The sequence below is a fragment of the Mya arenaria genome, chromosome 17, assembly GCF_026914265.1.
Source record: "Mya arenaria isolate MELC-2E11 chromosome 17, ASM2691426v1".
Taxonomy (NCBI): Eukaryota; Metazoa; Mollusca; class Bivalvia; order Myida; family Myidae; genus Mya; species Mya arenaria.
In genome coordinates, this window is record NC_069138.1 from 55,794,686 (window position 1) to 55,809,674 (window position 14,989).

Below are 14,989 nucleotides of genomic sequence, written 5' to 3' on the forward strand. Positions count from 1 at the left end.
AAGTTCCCGAAGTTTGAAAGTGATAGCTTTGATAGTATCCATGTATGGGCCTAAACGCAAAACTTAACCAACACCTCCGACTCCGACGACAATCGAGTGACGACAATCGCTCGTTATTTTTTTCCAAAAAATCGAAGAGCTAAAAATGATTGACATTTTACTATGTTAATAACACAGCTTTTGTGCCTTTAAATGATACAAGATACAAGAATTTGTATTCAATAAAGTCAAATATATGCTAACAAGAAACACTAGCTATATGAATAACAAACATACATAACATATCAAAACACAACAAAAGCTGGAGACTTAGAAATAAAAGCATATGGCTTTACAAAGATACAATATTGAAACAAGTTTTTACAAAAGTCGTTTCCTATTATATAATGCATACATTTACATTATGCATACATTTTCAAAAAATAAGATGGATAAGAGCACTGTAGAGAGTAATAACAACTAGTTTTCCCAGTTGTATGGTCTGTCCACATGGGCACGGTTCCTCTTGTTGACTTACCACTGTAAAATGGTTAGTTTTTTCAAGAGTATAAACTATGGATATTTGTATTTAAACGAAATTGTAAGTAGCATCATGTACATGGGAATTACAGCATGGTACAGTGATGTGTAGTTGGTAAAAATGTTATAATTAATTCAGCTTGCTAGAAAATATCTTTGGAATCAGAATGAATTGCTTAGTATTGCTACTTAATTATCATGTAATTTAAATACTAGGAGATTTTGCTAATATTATATAAAAAACAGTAGCAGCAAAGGCATGGGATTCACAACATAGGTGAATATTAACACCTCAACTGCCATTCCTTAAATGAACTGCCTTTCGGCAATTACAGTTATCATCCGATGAACGCAACATCTTCGGATCGCAATTCCTCGCATAACAATATACATTGAAACTATTGATCTTGTTATTGTTTATATTTTGTCAGCAGGTCCCGTAAAATATAAATCAACATTTTAGAAAGTGTTAACTTATTATATTTTAAATGTGTTGTTACCATAAGTATTTCAATTTTACTTTTAAAAGTGATTTCAAGTGGTTGATCTTTTCCCGCGTTATTGTGACGTCATTTGAAAAAATTGTTTCCGGTTACAATCGGGTCGTTCTATTTACAGAATGGGTAAGGACGGATTACTGAAAGGTTTTCTTAAATGAAATGAAGTTTTTTTTAACAATTATTGAATAAAATAATGCACTTTTGGTGTAAATATAAGTAATGAATTGCGGGGCTGATGTCATTATCGGGGATATGAACGCAATTGGGCTGGTCAAAGTACGCGCGGACTCCACACACTTTGACCAGCCCAACTGCGTTCATACCCCGATAATGACATCAGCCCCGCAATTCATTCCTTAATTGAACTTTGTGTTTAAAATCATGGAAAATGCATCTGTTTGATATTCTTTTTGGAGTCAAAACATCATAATATGGATGCTATGAATGTACAAAAATAATTCATGGTTTGAACTTATTCTTCCTGTCATTCATTATGTCTCGACTAATTGTTAAATATATCACACAGAAGTTGTTGAAATAAACATTAATGTGCTATTGCCATGCCAATATTTGGAATGAATGTTTCAAATACACTTTGATTATTTCTGAATCCATCATCATTTTCAATTTTATTAGGAAATTTGTCTGATAATCAAACAGTTACATTTAAGAAAGTACATATGTTTTTGTTTTATTTTCATGCGTTTGATTTTTTCTTTCCTTTCTTTGATTTCTTTGTGACTGGTTTCTTGTCTGTTTCTTCATAGTGTGATCTTTTGACTGGTTGCTTGTCCATTTTCATTGTCTGTCTTCTTTTACCAGGTGATGGTACCATTGGCTTCTAAAACAAAAATGGTCTGGTCAGTCTGACCCTTATAATAATCATCCGGCCCCAATTTCTCGAAACTTCTTAAGTCCATTATAACAGGATTAAGCTAATCTCACTTTTTTTGTTAAATGTGTTATATTTACTTCTTCAAGAATTTTTAGAAATTATGTAGGAATAACTGTATGATTATCAGAATAAACCATTTTTCATTCATCAAAATCCATTTTTAGTATATGTATTTTGGCTATTTGAAATAAGCGACTTAAGCCTGTTAAGCTTAAAAAGTTTCAAGAAACTGGGGCCAGAAAATTAAGTTACCCGCATGATAATAAGATAGGGTCATTGTAGTTGTAAGATTTAAAATAAAAAAAAAACATATGATTTTCTGTAGTTTATTTAAAAATTACCGTGGAACTCCCTGTTTAAATTTTATTAAAAATAAATTTAAAGCATACAATAAAAAGAGAAACTGTTTGTTAAAAGTAAGATTCCAATTTATGGTTTCCGGTGATTTATAGTGATTTATCAGTGAAATAAAAATGATATTTCACTGTTTCAAACTGCACCAAACGTGAAATATAGCCCTTGGTGCTCGCTCAGTGAAATATATTACAATCTGACACTGTATTTTTGTCTATGTCCTTCAAAGTCTAATTATTGATGCTAAAAATCTTAGTGCAAGGGTTTTAGCCAGGTTTTTAACTGTGGCAGCGTGATACAGAAAAGGGACAGAGTACTAAGGGTAAAATGTAGAATGTTCAAGACTAAAGGACTCATGTAAAGGCACTGCACCCTGTCTTGTACTCATGTTGGTATCCATGAGGGCAGAAGGGTGCTACCGAACACGGGCAGAGTTCATCACTCTTCTTTAACTCATAAGCTTAACTCTAGTGATAGCCGGGGTTTTGTTCAGATGTAAAAAATATTATTAAGTAAGGAATATTAGAAACATTTACTTACATAACGCCTTTAGTTTTATCTTAAAAAAGAGTAGAATTTTGAAAATTTGTTAATTAAATATGTAAGGACTTGACCATACCTTTGATCCAGGTTCTTGGAACTGGCGGAGGTCAGCAGTAAAGAGTACCTGAAATGTATATTACAGTGTATACTCAATAAATGTACATAAGCATGATTCTATCAGGTGATTTCAAAGTCATTAATATACATTAATATTCATTAATAGAACAAGATAAAATTGCTAATAACTAATAAAATGTCTATTTGCTGTTCTGTTTGTTTTTTATTTGATTAGTTCAGTCCGCCCAGAATAAAAGTCTAAAGCATCAAAGTAAAAAAGGGAAAAATTCACTTTTCCAGTTCTCAAGGTGAAATATATTGCAATCTTACACTAAAGGAAACAATTTTTCTTTTCGTATGCTTACAGTTCATCAAAAGTACCAGTAATAATTAATTGACCATTGATTCAAAACATGCACCAAGTGATGTCATACCGAAAGTGACGTCATTATTTTTCTTCCCTGTACTGTGTCGGTTTATGTTACAATAGTATCAGGATATATATCGCTGTAACTTTTCAATAAACCAACAAAAAGCATGAAATAAAGCAAAATTACAAACGTTCCGCTGAATTATGTTTTGTCAACCTTTAACATATATCAAACATTCCAAACTTTTCTGTATTTCATGCTACCTTTGGGGGGAATTCAGAATTTGGTTAGTTTCTGTCTTGTTTGTGTTCCACATAATCTGTTTACATATTTACACAAACAACACAAGTACAAAGTCCATTCCTTTAAAGAATTATAACAGCCTATATATAGATGTTCTCTTGCACATACAATGTCTCCATTCCAGGAAAGTTGGTGCATGTAGCCACTGTTTAGTTTAGATTGGATCTTTTTGTATGTTAGAGTCATACCAAGTACAAGTCCTCCTTCTTTAACGAATAAGATATGACTGTCAGAGTAAATCTAGGTTTTGAAATAACAAAACTCACACTGTGAGCCCATCCAGCATAAGGCCCCCATAAACTTCTGAAGTGATCTCCTGAAATGTAAGAAAAACATGATGTATGGAAATTATCAACAAGTTTTTGCACAATGTATTACACCATAGTATTATAATTATTTAAATAGATAATAGTCATAAAGAAATGGTTTTTTTGTAAATCATCTTTTAACACTGTATTATGTGAAGTTAGAAAACCACATTAAATCTAGAAAAGCCATGTTCCCTTCCACAAAACATTGTTTAACAAAGTTGAGGATAACATAGCCAAAATGGGCAATAACGACTGCACCTTGTACTTCAAAGAACTGGAATAATTACACAAAGCTGCATTGTTGGTGCGTGCATCAACAATGGTACTTTGTACTTCAAGGAACTACAACACATCAACAAAGCGGCATTGTTGGTGCGTGCATCAACAATGGTACTTTGTACTTCAAGGAACTACAACACATCAACAAAGCGGCATTGTTGGTGCGTGCATCAACAATGGTACTTTGTACTTCAAGGAACTACAACACATCAACAAAGCGGCATTGTTGGTGCATGCATCAACAATGGTACTTTGTACTTCAAGGAACTACAACACATCAACAAAGCGGCATTGTTGGTGCATGCATCAACAATGGTACTTTGTACTTCAAGGAACTACAACACATCAACAAAGCGGCATTGTTGGTGCATGCATCAACAATGGTACTTTGTACTTCAAGGAACTACAACACATCAACAAAGCGGCATTGTTGGTGTGTGCATCAACAATGGTACTTTGTACTTCAAGGAACTACAACACATCAACAAAGCGGCATTGTTGGTGCGTGCATCAACAATGGTACTTTGTACTTCAAGGAACTACAACACATCAACAAAGCGGCATTGTTGGTGCATGCATCAACAATGGTACTTTGTACTTCAAGGAACTACAACACATCAACAAAGCGGCATTGTTGGTGCGTGCATCAACAATGGTACTTTGTACTTCAAGGAACTACAACACATCAACAAAGCGGCATTGTTGGTGCGTGCATCAACAATGGTACTTTGTACTTCAAGGAACTACAACACATCAACAAAGCGGCATTGTTGGTGCATGCATCAACAATGGTACTTTGTACTTCAAGGAACTACAACACATCAACAAAGCGGCATTGTTGGTGCATGCATCAACAATGGTACTTTGTACTTCAAGGAACTACAACACATCAACAAAGCGGCATTGTTGGTGCATGCATCAACAATGCAGCTTTGTACTTCAAGGCACTAGAACACTTCAACAAAGCTGCATTGTTGGTGCATGCATCAACAATGCAGCTTTGTACTTCAAGAAACTGGAACAATTCAACAAAGTTTCATTGTTGGTGTGTGCACCAACAAATCTGCTTTTCACTAATAAGCGAAATGAAAATTTCAGCAAGTCAAATTTTCACTTATTACCAACAATTGCATTTCAACAAAGCTACTATATCGGACCCTGCTACTTAGCTTATTTGTTATTTTAGAGTGGTTGAAATTAAGGTTCACTGCCACACAATGGGATTATGGCCACTTTAAAGCTTTTGTTTGCTTTTTTCAGCAATTGAATACTTGTGTTTTTTGTCTTGTTTTATTGAAACATGGTAACACTAGATGCCCATAGTCCACTAACTACCTATTCACATGCTATGGTGTTTATAACATAGTGATATGGTAGGCGGTAAAATTGTTGATATGCATGATGGCTGTACCGTATATATGCTTGTGTGCACGCATGTTTCTTGTGTATCCTGCATTGCATATCCCTGTCACACATAACCGTTCTGGATTAATGAATTTTCAGAGCCCTTTTCAAATTTTTATTGTCTTAATCTAGAGCTTGTTAATCTGACATGGCCTCTAACTTTGGAAGTGATAGGCACTGAAAATTCATTCCAACCATTCATCCATTCTTCTCATTACTTTAATTCATACTAACTCCTAGTAGTTTGCAGTGGGTGATGGTTGGTTAACAAGGCAACCCCAGTGTGCAGGGGACCTTGGGGCTCACCATAGGTGTTCGCCATTTTACTTTTTAACATGTAATCCTTGTATAAGTCAGGTAAGTGGTTCATGAAAGACTCAAGACTGTATTAGGGATGGTTTGCATTTATTTTGGGGCTAGAAATGACTATGTTTTGTTATTAAGACTGACTTTTCACAAATATACATGCTTATTAAGATGAAAGTTACATATTCTTCATGACAACCAGTCAATTGGATAACTTTAACTAGAGCTATCACTGAACATGATTAATACCCCCGAATGCCGCCTCTCATTATGATTTATCATTGTATGAAGTTTTATGAAATTCCATGTAGTAGTTTTAAAGTGACTGTACGGACAAAAAAACACAGGAAAAGGCAATAACTCTTTAATTTGCTAAAATAGTGTAATGATTTAAGTACACTGAACTCCATCTCATTGTGCTGTACCATTGTATAAAGTTGTATTACATTCTATCCGGTAGTTTTCAAGTTATGCTCCAGACAAGACAAAGGTAACAAAGGGCAGTGACTTTGTAATTGGCTTTAATAGATTTGCGGTTCTTGTACACGGCACTTTCTCTCATTATGATCTATTACTGTATGAAGTTTTATTAAATCCCTTCTTATAATTTTATTAAATTACATCTAATAATTTTCAAGTTATGCTCAAGACAAGAAAAGGTAACAAAGGGCAGTAACTTTGTAATCAGCTGAAATAGAATTGTGGTTCCTGTTCACTGCATTCCCTCTCATTAAGATCTCTCACTGTATGAAGTTTTATTAAATCCCTTCTTATAGGTTTCAAGTTAAGCTCCGGACAAGAAAAAAGTAGCAAAGGGCAATAACTCTGTAATTAGCTGAAATAGAGCTATGGTTTTTGTGCACTGCACTTCCTCTCATTTTGCTTTACCATTGTATTATTAAGTTTTAATAAATTCCATCTAGTAGTTTGAAAGTTAATGGCTGGAAAAATATTTGACAGCAAAAAAACAAATAAAGGGCAATAACTCAGTAATTAGCTAAAGTAGAGTTATGGTCCTTGAACACTGCACTTCCTCTCATTGTGCTATACCATTGTATGAAGTTTCAATGATTTCCATATAGTAATTTTCAAGTTATTCTTCGGACAAAAAAAGTACCGGTAACAAAGGGCAATTAGTCATTAATAAGCAAGAATAGAGTTATGGTTATTGTACACTGCAGTTCCTCTCATTATGCTCTCTCATAGTATGAAGTTTAATCCGGTCAAGGTAAATTGCAACGGAATGACCAACAAACCGACCGACCGACCGACTGACCACAGGGTGACTCCAATATATCCCCTTCAAACTTTGTTTGTCACGGGTATAATGAACTGACATATTTGCAAATTTGAATTATTTTTTCAAAATTAAAATGATTGCAAAATTGGTTCCCTGTACATGAGGAGTAGCTCAAACAATGAAAACATTGCTAAACAATATAGAATTAACACTTAAATGGAATGCATTCAGGTATGATAAAATAACGAAAAAGAAAAGAGAAATTTTGCAAACTAACATAAACTTGGCATCGACGTGTACAAGCATTAAAACTTACTAACTGAAGATTTTTGGTATTTTTTTTTTACAATTATGATATCAAAGCGTATCACATTCTATTACATCATTGTCTAGAGATTCGTTACAGAAAAAACTTATTTGGTTCCCATACATGAGACAGCCCCTTCAAAGGGGATGTGTTCACTTAAACATAGTTTTGATTATTGATTCTGTATTTTAAGTACAATTTAGAACGTTTTCTAAGTTGGTTCAAGTAAATGACTTAGAGGATAATATACGGCGGTGGTGTGCCGTCTGTCCATAATGGCACACCTGGTCTGTAATGGCCCTAGGGTCATCGAAGGCCAGGTGTGCCATTATGGACAGATGGCAACCCGGCGTCGTTTTTTAACCGTTTTATTGCATATGTGTTTTTTATTTCATTTTATAAGAAAAACAACATTTCCTCCACTGTACAATAAAAAATTCATTGATTTAATTGGACAATTATCAAATATCAGACCGATTGACCTATGACGTAGCTATTGTATTCGTGACATCATCAGAGTCATTGTTTCCTGGTCAGGCATACTTTTCCCGATTGGTCAACAAATTATATATTTATACGTTACAGAGTCAGTAGATGACCGATATGGTGTATACTAGGGCATGAAACCATATTTGTAACTTATTATACTAATGATTATTTCATCTCATTTATTTTCTATAACAATACCTGTAGGTGTCGGCCTGTAGCATCTTTCAAAACACTGCATCAAGCTATCCAGTGTCATGATCATTTTATCTCGCACATTGGTTGAAAACCTGAATAAAATATCATTTACATTGCAGATAAAATCATTATAATTTTGATAAGTGATCAATGTTTTCATGTTAAAACTCGGATGTTTAAATATCAGTACAATACCCATGCATTATGTGAACTAACTCATATTGTTTTAGAGCATGCAAAATTTATTTGAAACAATGCTTTCATAAATATCCCATTCTGTAGGTTCCATTATGTGCTTATGTTTAAATGTTTTTGACGAAGAAAATGAGTGGTTTTTTAAAGATTACCTTTAATTTGCTAGATGGCAATCTGTCGATTTTGACGACATTTTTTGGTATTTCATATCTATGGCAAATGAATAATGTTTTTTGTAGCTTAATTGCTCATGTTTTATTCAATTAGACATGTACCTTGAGAACAACTGATCAATATCTTCATGGGTATGTCCAACCATGAGGAACGAAAGTTTAATTTTTTTGAATATTCCTGCCTGAACCAGAAGGGCAAGGAATCCGATGACAAATCTGCAAAAAAATGAAATGAAAACTTTTGAAGTAAAACATGTAGAATAGTCATTCAAATTGAGTCTATTTCATTCTGCATTAATAGTTAATTTGTTATTTTTGAATGTTTTAACCTACAAATAGTCATTTATTTGAGAATAATATTCATTTTTTTACAAACTTAATCATACCTGTTTTTGTTTGCTCCTGGGCAATTGTCCAGCTGTAGGTATAACACTTCAGGTAAGGAGTCCAGCATGCCAAAAATGCTAAAGAGTATTGAAATTGTGTAGTTTCCACCATGTGACCACTGGAACGGATCAAAGAATCCATATATGCCTATCCCATGGGCAATGGCACCCATGAGATTGAACTGGACTTTCCAGGCATTGGACAATGACTTTGGTGTAGTTGGCAAATGCGGCAGTCTTGTTTTTTCCTGGTCCATACCATCCTGTTATCAGAAAGGAATAATTTCAATCTTCAATTACTTTTGATAGTAATATTAACATTTAACAGATGTTTAACATATATATGTCCCAATATTTACACCTCAATTTCCATTCCTTCAATGAACTGCCATTCAGCAACGGCATTTATCAATCGATTAATGCAACATCATCAGATACGTTTGGATCGCAATTTATCGTATAACAATATACGTGAAAGCTAGTGTTCTTGTTATTGTTTGTATTGTGTCAGCAGGTCACGAAAATGGGCTGGTCAAAGTATGCGTGGTGTCCTTCGGACTCCAAACACTTAGACCAACCAAAATGCGTTTATAACCCGATAATGACATCAACCCAGCAATTCATTCATTAAATAATGTACTAGTGTATCACATTCTGATGGACTTGAAGCTAACGTTAATATTTATCTAATTTAGAGACAAAATGCCACATTTAATGGTAAACAGTATCTGAAAGTTATAGGCTGATACATTGAGCATGCAGACCCTGGGTAATTGAATATATGTTGAAAAAATTGTATTATTTGAAGAAACTGTTTGATTTCCAGATGTTGACACTCTTTCGCAAAGGAATTTATAAGATTATATATATATATATTTTTTTTTTCTTATTCATATAGATTTGGTATTCCAATGATAAATCATTATTTGAAATTGCAATTTAATCAATTTTACCAGTATAATGCTGAGGTACTGGTCCGGCTGGGACTTTGCCTTTCTAATATGCTTATAGTATTTTGAGCGTTCCGCACTGAAAGTATAACAATATGGATATTATGAAATGTACAAAATTTATGAGATAACGTATCATGTTATAAGTTCATTTTGCTTATTTTTTTATGTAAGCTCAGTATCATGAAGGCATGGAGCATAAACTGTTATATGACATTATTGTTTTAATTGCATTATTTACAGTTTGATATTCAACTTTACTTTTGTTGTCGTAGATGCTTTTCTCTTCTTTGGTGTAATTCCTTCCTCTCCATTTTGTTGGTAGTCTTTTCCAGTTTAGACTTTATATCATGGCATGTGTCACAAACCGTGAATCTTGACCTCTTAAATGAAATGAATATAGTTATATAAACTTTCAATTTTAACTCATTGGCAAACAGTAATGCAGACTTGCAAATTGTTGCAGTAAAATAAATGAGTTGCAAGATACCTTTTGTAGAAATTCTGAAAGGTATAAATCTAGATAGGGCGGTATTCAATTAGCATCTTTGTGAAAATTTTCAATTCAGTGAGAATTTCAGAATGTTTGATAACAATAATTTTAAATAACGGCTACTTTTCTTCAAATGTATTATTATGCATATATTGTTAAGACTTTTTTTTTTCATTATATTCATATTTTTTCTGTACAGACATTTTTTTGTTTTCTTAAAATTTTAATAAGAAAGAAGGCAAGTTATATTTTTTTACTTAGATGCTTATTGAATACTATGCCAGTTACTTAAAAGTTAGCCAGGTGGGTTGATATAATGGACTAACAAAATATACCACATCATTCATGCTTTCCACCATATATTGGTGGAAATACAAATTAAGGTTTTACATGAAATTGCATTATTTAATTGAACATGTTATTATATTTGTATATAGCAGTCATCGAAATTAGACTTTTGGATGAACAAACCCGAATTCTTATAATAGTACTATCGTTTGGCTTCAAAAATTTTAACTAGCCTTGCTATATAAATTTATGAATTTGAGGAAACCCGAAAGACATTTTACCAGTGCAGGGCTTGCAGGCTTGTGCTAATTTCGACCACTGATGTAGGAGAATTACCTTCGGGATGATGACGTTAGGGACAAATCTCTTCCACAGACGAAAGAAATGTGTGTGAGAGATAGTATCCTGCTGATCCATTTCTTCCTTGTATAAACTGTAAACTGCTCGTTTTTGCATACATGATGGCAGATGGATCCTTATGAAAAATATATTTGTGAAATCAAAATGATGTTTTTGGAAAAAAAAATCGCTATAATTACTAATAGCACATGAAAAGTTTTTCACCAAGGCTTACCAAGTAAGCAGTGGGAAAAAATTAACCCATCCCGCTAATAATACATTGGCCAAATATGTTCAATGTTTATACTGATTTCCCATATAATACAAAACCACAATCATAAGCAGGATTTTGAAGTAGGTATGGTAGAGATTGCTCACAATGTGATGCCATAATTTATTATAAGAATCAATTTAAAATAAAACATCTTCCTATCCAATGATTACACAAATTCGCTGAATAAAATCATAGTAGAAAACAGTGATACTTTCAAAGTAATAACTGGTGTAAATTTATAATACATATATACGGTCAATTTTGAACAATGTTATGCTTACTTGTATGTGTTTGGCATCTTGTCACCATGACTTTTTGAGAAGCTGATCAACCAACTAATTGCACTGTTGCTTGCCATGGAAAGCTTTCCCTGTACATTTCCCGGACCATTTATGTGTGTAACACCGGCTGTAAGTGAAAGTATGCCCAATAATTGGCTTACATCTTAAAGTTGTCGTTCTATGTCAAAGGATGCAATATTTCATTTATATTCCTGAATGTGTTTTACAACCAATTGGTTGCAGTCATGATTGTTTTGCAAATAACAAAAGCACATTTCTCACTAACTTAAGACTTAATAAGTTACACTATTTTTTAATCCAATTATGAATAAGAAAGAAGAAGGATATCATTGGTATGATTATTAACACACAAAGTAAATTTACCAAGGAATTTTGTTTTAATTTGGTAGTATGTGCTAGCTGGGCACCCCAGACAGACAGACCATGCCTTTAAGCACACAGCTTTTCCTCCTATGAGGAATGATGTCTTGTTGTTCCTGAAAAAAGGAATGTACTATATATCATAAACCATTGTACTTAATTTGCTCATGAACAAAGCATGGCTTTTCTGAAACATGACTTAGTGAGCAATTATCTTGAATAGATAAGTCATATTGTTAAACAATAAAGTAATGGACATTTGTTGGCTTCAGGATATAGGATTTTTTTTCATACTCCACACACTTAGACCAACCCAATTGCGTTCATGCCCTGCCTGTATTCACATCCTTACATCCATGTTCCTTAATTATAATATTTATTAACTTACAAGGTATGCCCTTCGATCCACTCAAAAACCCATCTAGAGCGCTCGTTCATGTTCTTTGCCCTGTAAATACTACGAGCCTTCAGCAGGACTGCAGCAGGAATGTCAGCCAAACAGCAACGAATACAGCACAGGAATTGGGCTATTATATCGATCGGCATGATAGAGCTCTCTGAAAAATGTGGCATTTGTATAAGTTTATGTGCTCTGCAAATGTGAACCGAAGCATGAACGTGCACTGAACAACTTAATCACTCTATGTCCTCATTTCGTACAAGGAATGTTACTTTAACTATTGTTCTTACTTTACCATCTTCGTGGCGTGGTGGTTAAGCTTATGCATACGGAACGGGAGGTCGTGGGTTTGATCCCTGGCCGAGTCATACCAAAAGATAGTCTCCTACATTATGTAACATAAGCAATTAACATTACATTCATTTGCTTCCTCTAACCATTTAAGTAAAGGATAAGAACATTGCATAACATATACTTGTACTTACTTTTCCTGCGCCTAAGAAGAGGCACTTGCTCCGCTCTTTTTCGCCAACCAAGCCGTCTTCCTCTAGATCTCTTTACTAGAAGAAAGTATTGACATTTGTTTAATTTGCATAGAGGATGTATTCGTTGACCTGAAATATATATTGTGATGAGGGCCACAATTAACTTTAGTTTCTCATAAGGGGATTGTCCTAGTTTAAGGAGTGTTTGGCATGACAATCCCCTGCTACGCATCTCCTGCTTATTGCGAAAATGTCACAGTAGGGGCGTAATTATCTGCAAACCAATGATAAAAGATTGTTGACAAAAAGATCAGATGACAGATGTTCATATTTTCATTCAAAAATAAATGTTTTACACATAAAACATCAATTTTTATCATTTTATTCTTATATTACTTGTTTCACTGTGCTTCCACAAAAATTGGCTCCTTCCAAGACAAAAAAAGTTCAATGTTCGAGAGTGCAGCTTTAAACTATGCATTTAATTAGTATTTTTTTTTTTCTGTATGAAACAGACTATAAATAATTTTTATAACTGTATTTTAAATTGACTATACAAATAGTCCAACCGAAATACAATATTTTATTGATACGCGTATGGAAAATAGGTCCTAGAAATTGTACTTTTTTAAATATCAACGTGACATGTGTGACAACAAAGTATGTAATTTGGGTTTAGAAATATGAACTTGCACATGGTCTTGTTTAAATTGAAAGTCAACTTATCGTCAGTAATTATATTAGAATCACATGAATGCGTAGTAACATGTGTATAGAAAGCTCGCGTCTTTACACGAATTTGTGGGTTAACACGTCAGTCTGAGTGGGGATTTCGAAGGATTAACATGTGAAGTGAATTCAGTAAAAAGGTGAAGAAATCTTCATGTGTTTCATTGGATATTACGACTCGAAACGATGATGTATACTTGATAAAATGTGACAAATCTTTCAAAAAGGAAAAGTTATGATGGCTATTTTCATGTACCGTGAACGGTTTATGGTTTCTCTTAGGATCACGTGTTGTCGATGCAATAGTGTGATAAAGCATTTTAGTCGGGATTGTTTATTTCACTATGTCTTGTAATTGAACATTTGATTATTTGAATAATTGTAAAGCTGCACTCTCACAGATTGAACGTATTGACAACTTTATTATTTTTTCGAACGGGAATACGAGAATCTACTATCCGATTTTTGTCAGCAGTCTTGCATCATAGGTTTGCACACATTCACGCAAAAAGAAATTAGCTTGCCAAGACCAAAAATAAAAACGTGGTAAAAATTGATTCCTATGCAACTCCAATATTGAATTAAAAAATCCCTTAAAGAAATGATCATAACCGTGTCCCATGCCTACCGGTAGTGCATAAGGAGCAACTAAGGTGTGCACATTTCATTCAATGAAGTAATGAATGTTGTTGTGTCAGTGTACATTCATTATCAATTTGAAATTATACTGTGCACATCTTGTAAGCATCTTGTTTTTCAACAAAGTTAAAAATCTTATTGGATGCATCAAATGTGAAGCGATTGGAAAGGTTACAATTGATGTCGTTACAAGGTAGGTTCATTGTTGAAAATGGCTGAGGGAATAAATAGTAATTCTAATTTGCCGTCCAGCATTCATTTTATGTCAGATGGTTAGTCCAGGCTAACCATTAAAAAATCATTGACGGCATTTAAGAATGACTAAGGTAACAAATGACATATTTTCATTTACATGATTTTTACTGACAACCATTACAATTGATGTACCTTCAGCGAGACATTCACTTGGTTCTAAGTCGTCAGTCTCCATTCCATTCATGGTGTCCATTGTTCAATTCATTCGTGCACCTTCAAAGTCATTATTTAAAAATTATATAAATTTCCATGTATGTTATAAATATTTTTTAGATTAATTCGTGTAAGATATTAATTTTTTTAAAGATAATAAACAAAAATCAATTTAAAGTTGGTGTTTTTATGTTATAACATGCAAGTCAAAAACTTTATAGCAGACAATAAAATAAATATTTTTTTAAACGACATACTTGTGAAGAGAATCGAACTTTTTCTGAAATCTGAAAGTGTCGCCTGCAGAGCAGAAACAGTCCAGGTTGGCACCGATCCAAATTGGCACTGATCCAATGTATGTCAGTGAAACACAAAATAGACTGGCATACGGATAAGGTTTATATTTTAATTCTAGTTTTTCCCCCATGTTTCAGTAATTATTATTAACTTCATATACATAATGTTTGATATTCCTTTCAATTTGTATATGTTCAT

At 33.5% G+C, this 14,989-nt stretch overlaps 2 protein-coding genes across 3 annotated transcripts in view; both read right to left on the minus strand.

Moving 5' to 3' along the window:
• Positions 1-14,989, minus strand: part of LOC128223804 (uncharacterized) — a 78,304-nt gene that overhangs the window by 44,315 nt on the left and 19,000 nt on the right. The window lies entirely within an intron of this gene.
• Positions 151-14,938, minus strand: LOC128223807 (uncharacterized). Its single transcript, XM_052933219.1, has 15 exons — positions 14,752-14,938; positions 14,474-14,554; positions 12,719-12,793; positions 12,222-12,390; positions 11,837-11,949; positions 11,453-11,579; positions 10,895-11,033; positions 10,039-10,160; positions 9,781-9,856; positions 8,828-9,090; positions 8,544-8,657; positions 8,077-8,165; positions 3,809-3,858; positions 2,888-2,935; positions 151-1,860 (listed from the first exon to the last, which is right to left on the minus strand). The coding sequence occupies exons 2-15, from the start codon at positions 14,532-14,534 to the stop codon at positions 1,717-1,719; spliced, it is 1,590 nt and encodes a 529-aa protein (XP_052789179.1). The 5' UTR covers positions 14,535-14,554; positions 14,752-14,938; the 3' UTR covers positions 151-1,716.

Coding starts and splice junctions, on each gene's coding strand:
- LOC128223807 (XM_052933219.1), bottom strand. CDS start 14,534: ATGGACACCATGAATGGAATGGAGACTGACGACTTAGAACCAAGTGAA. Junction 10,161..10,894: donor CTAACGTCATCATCCCGAAG/GTAATTCTCCTA, acceptor ATTTCATTTAAG/AGGTCAAGATTCACGGTTTG. Junction 9,091..9,780: donor AGTACCTCAGCATTATACTG/GTAAAATTGATT, acceptor TTCTGATAACAG/GATGGTATGGACCAGGAAAA.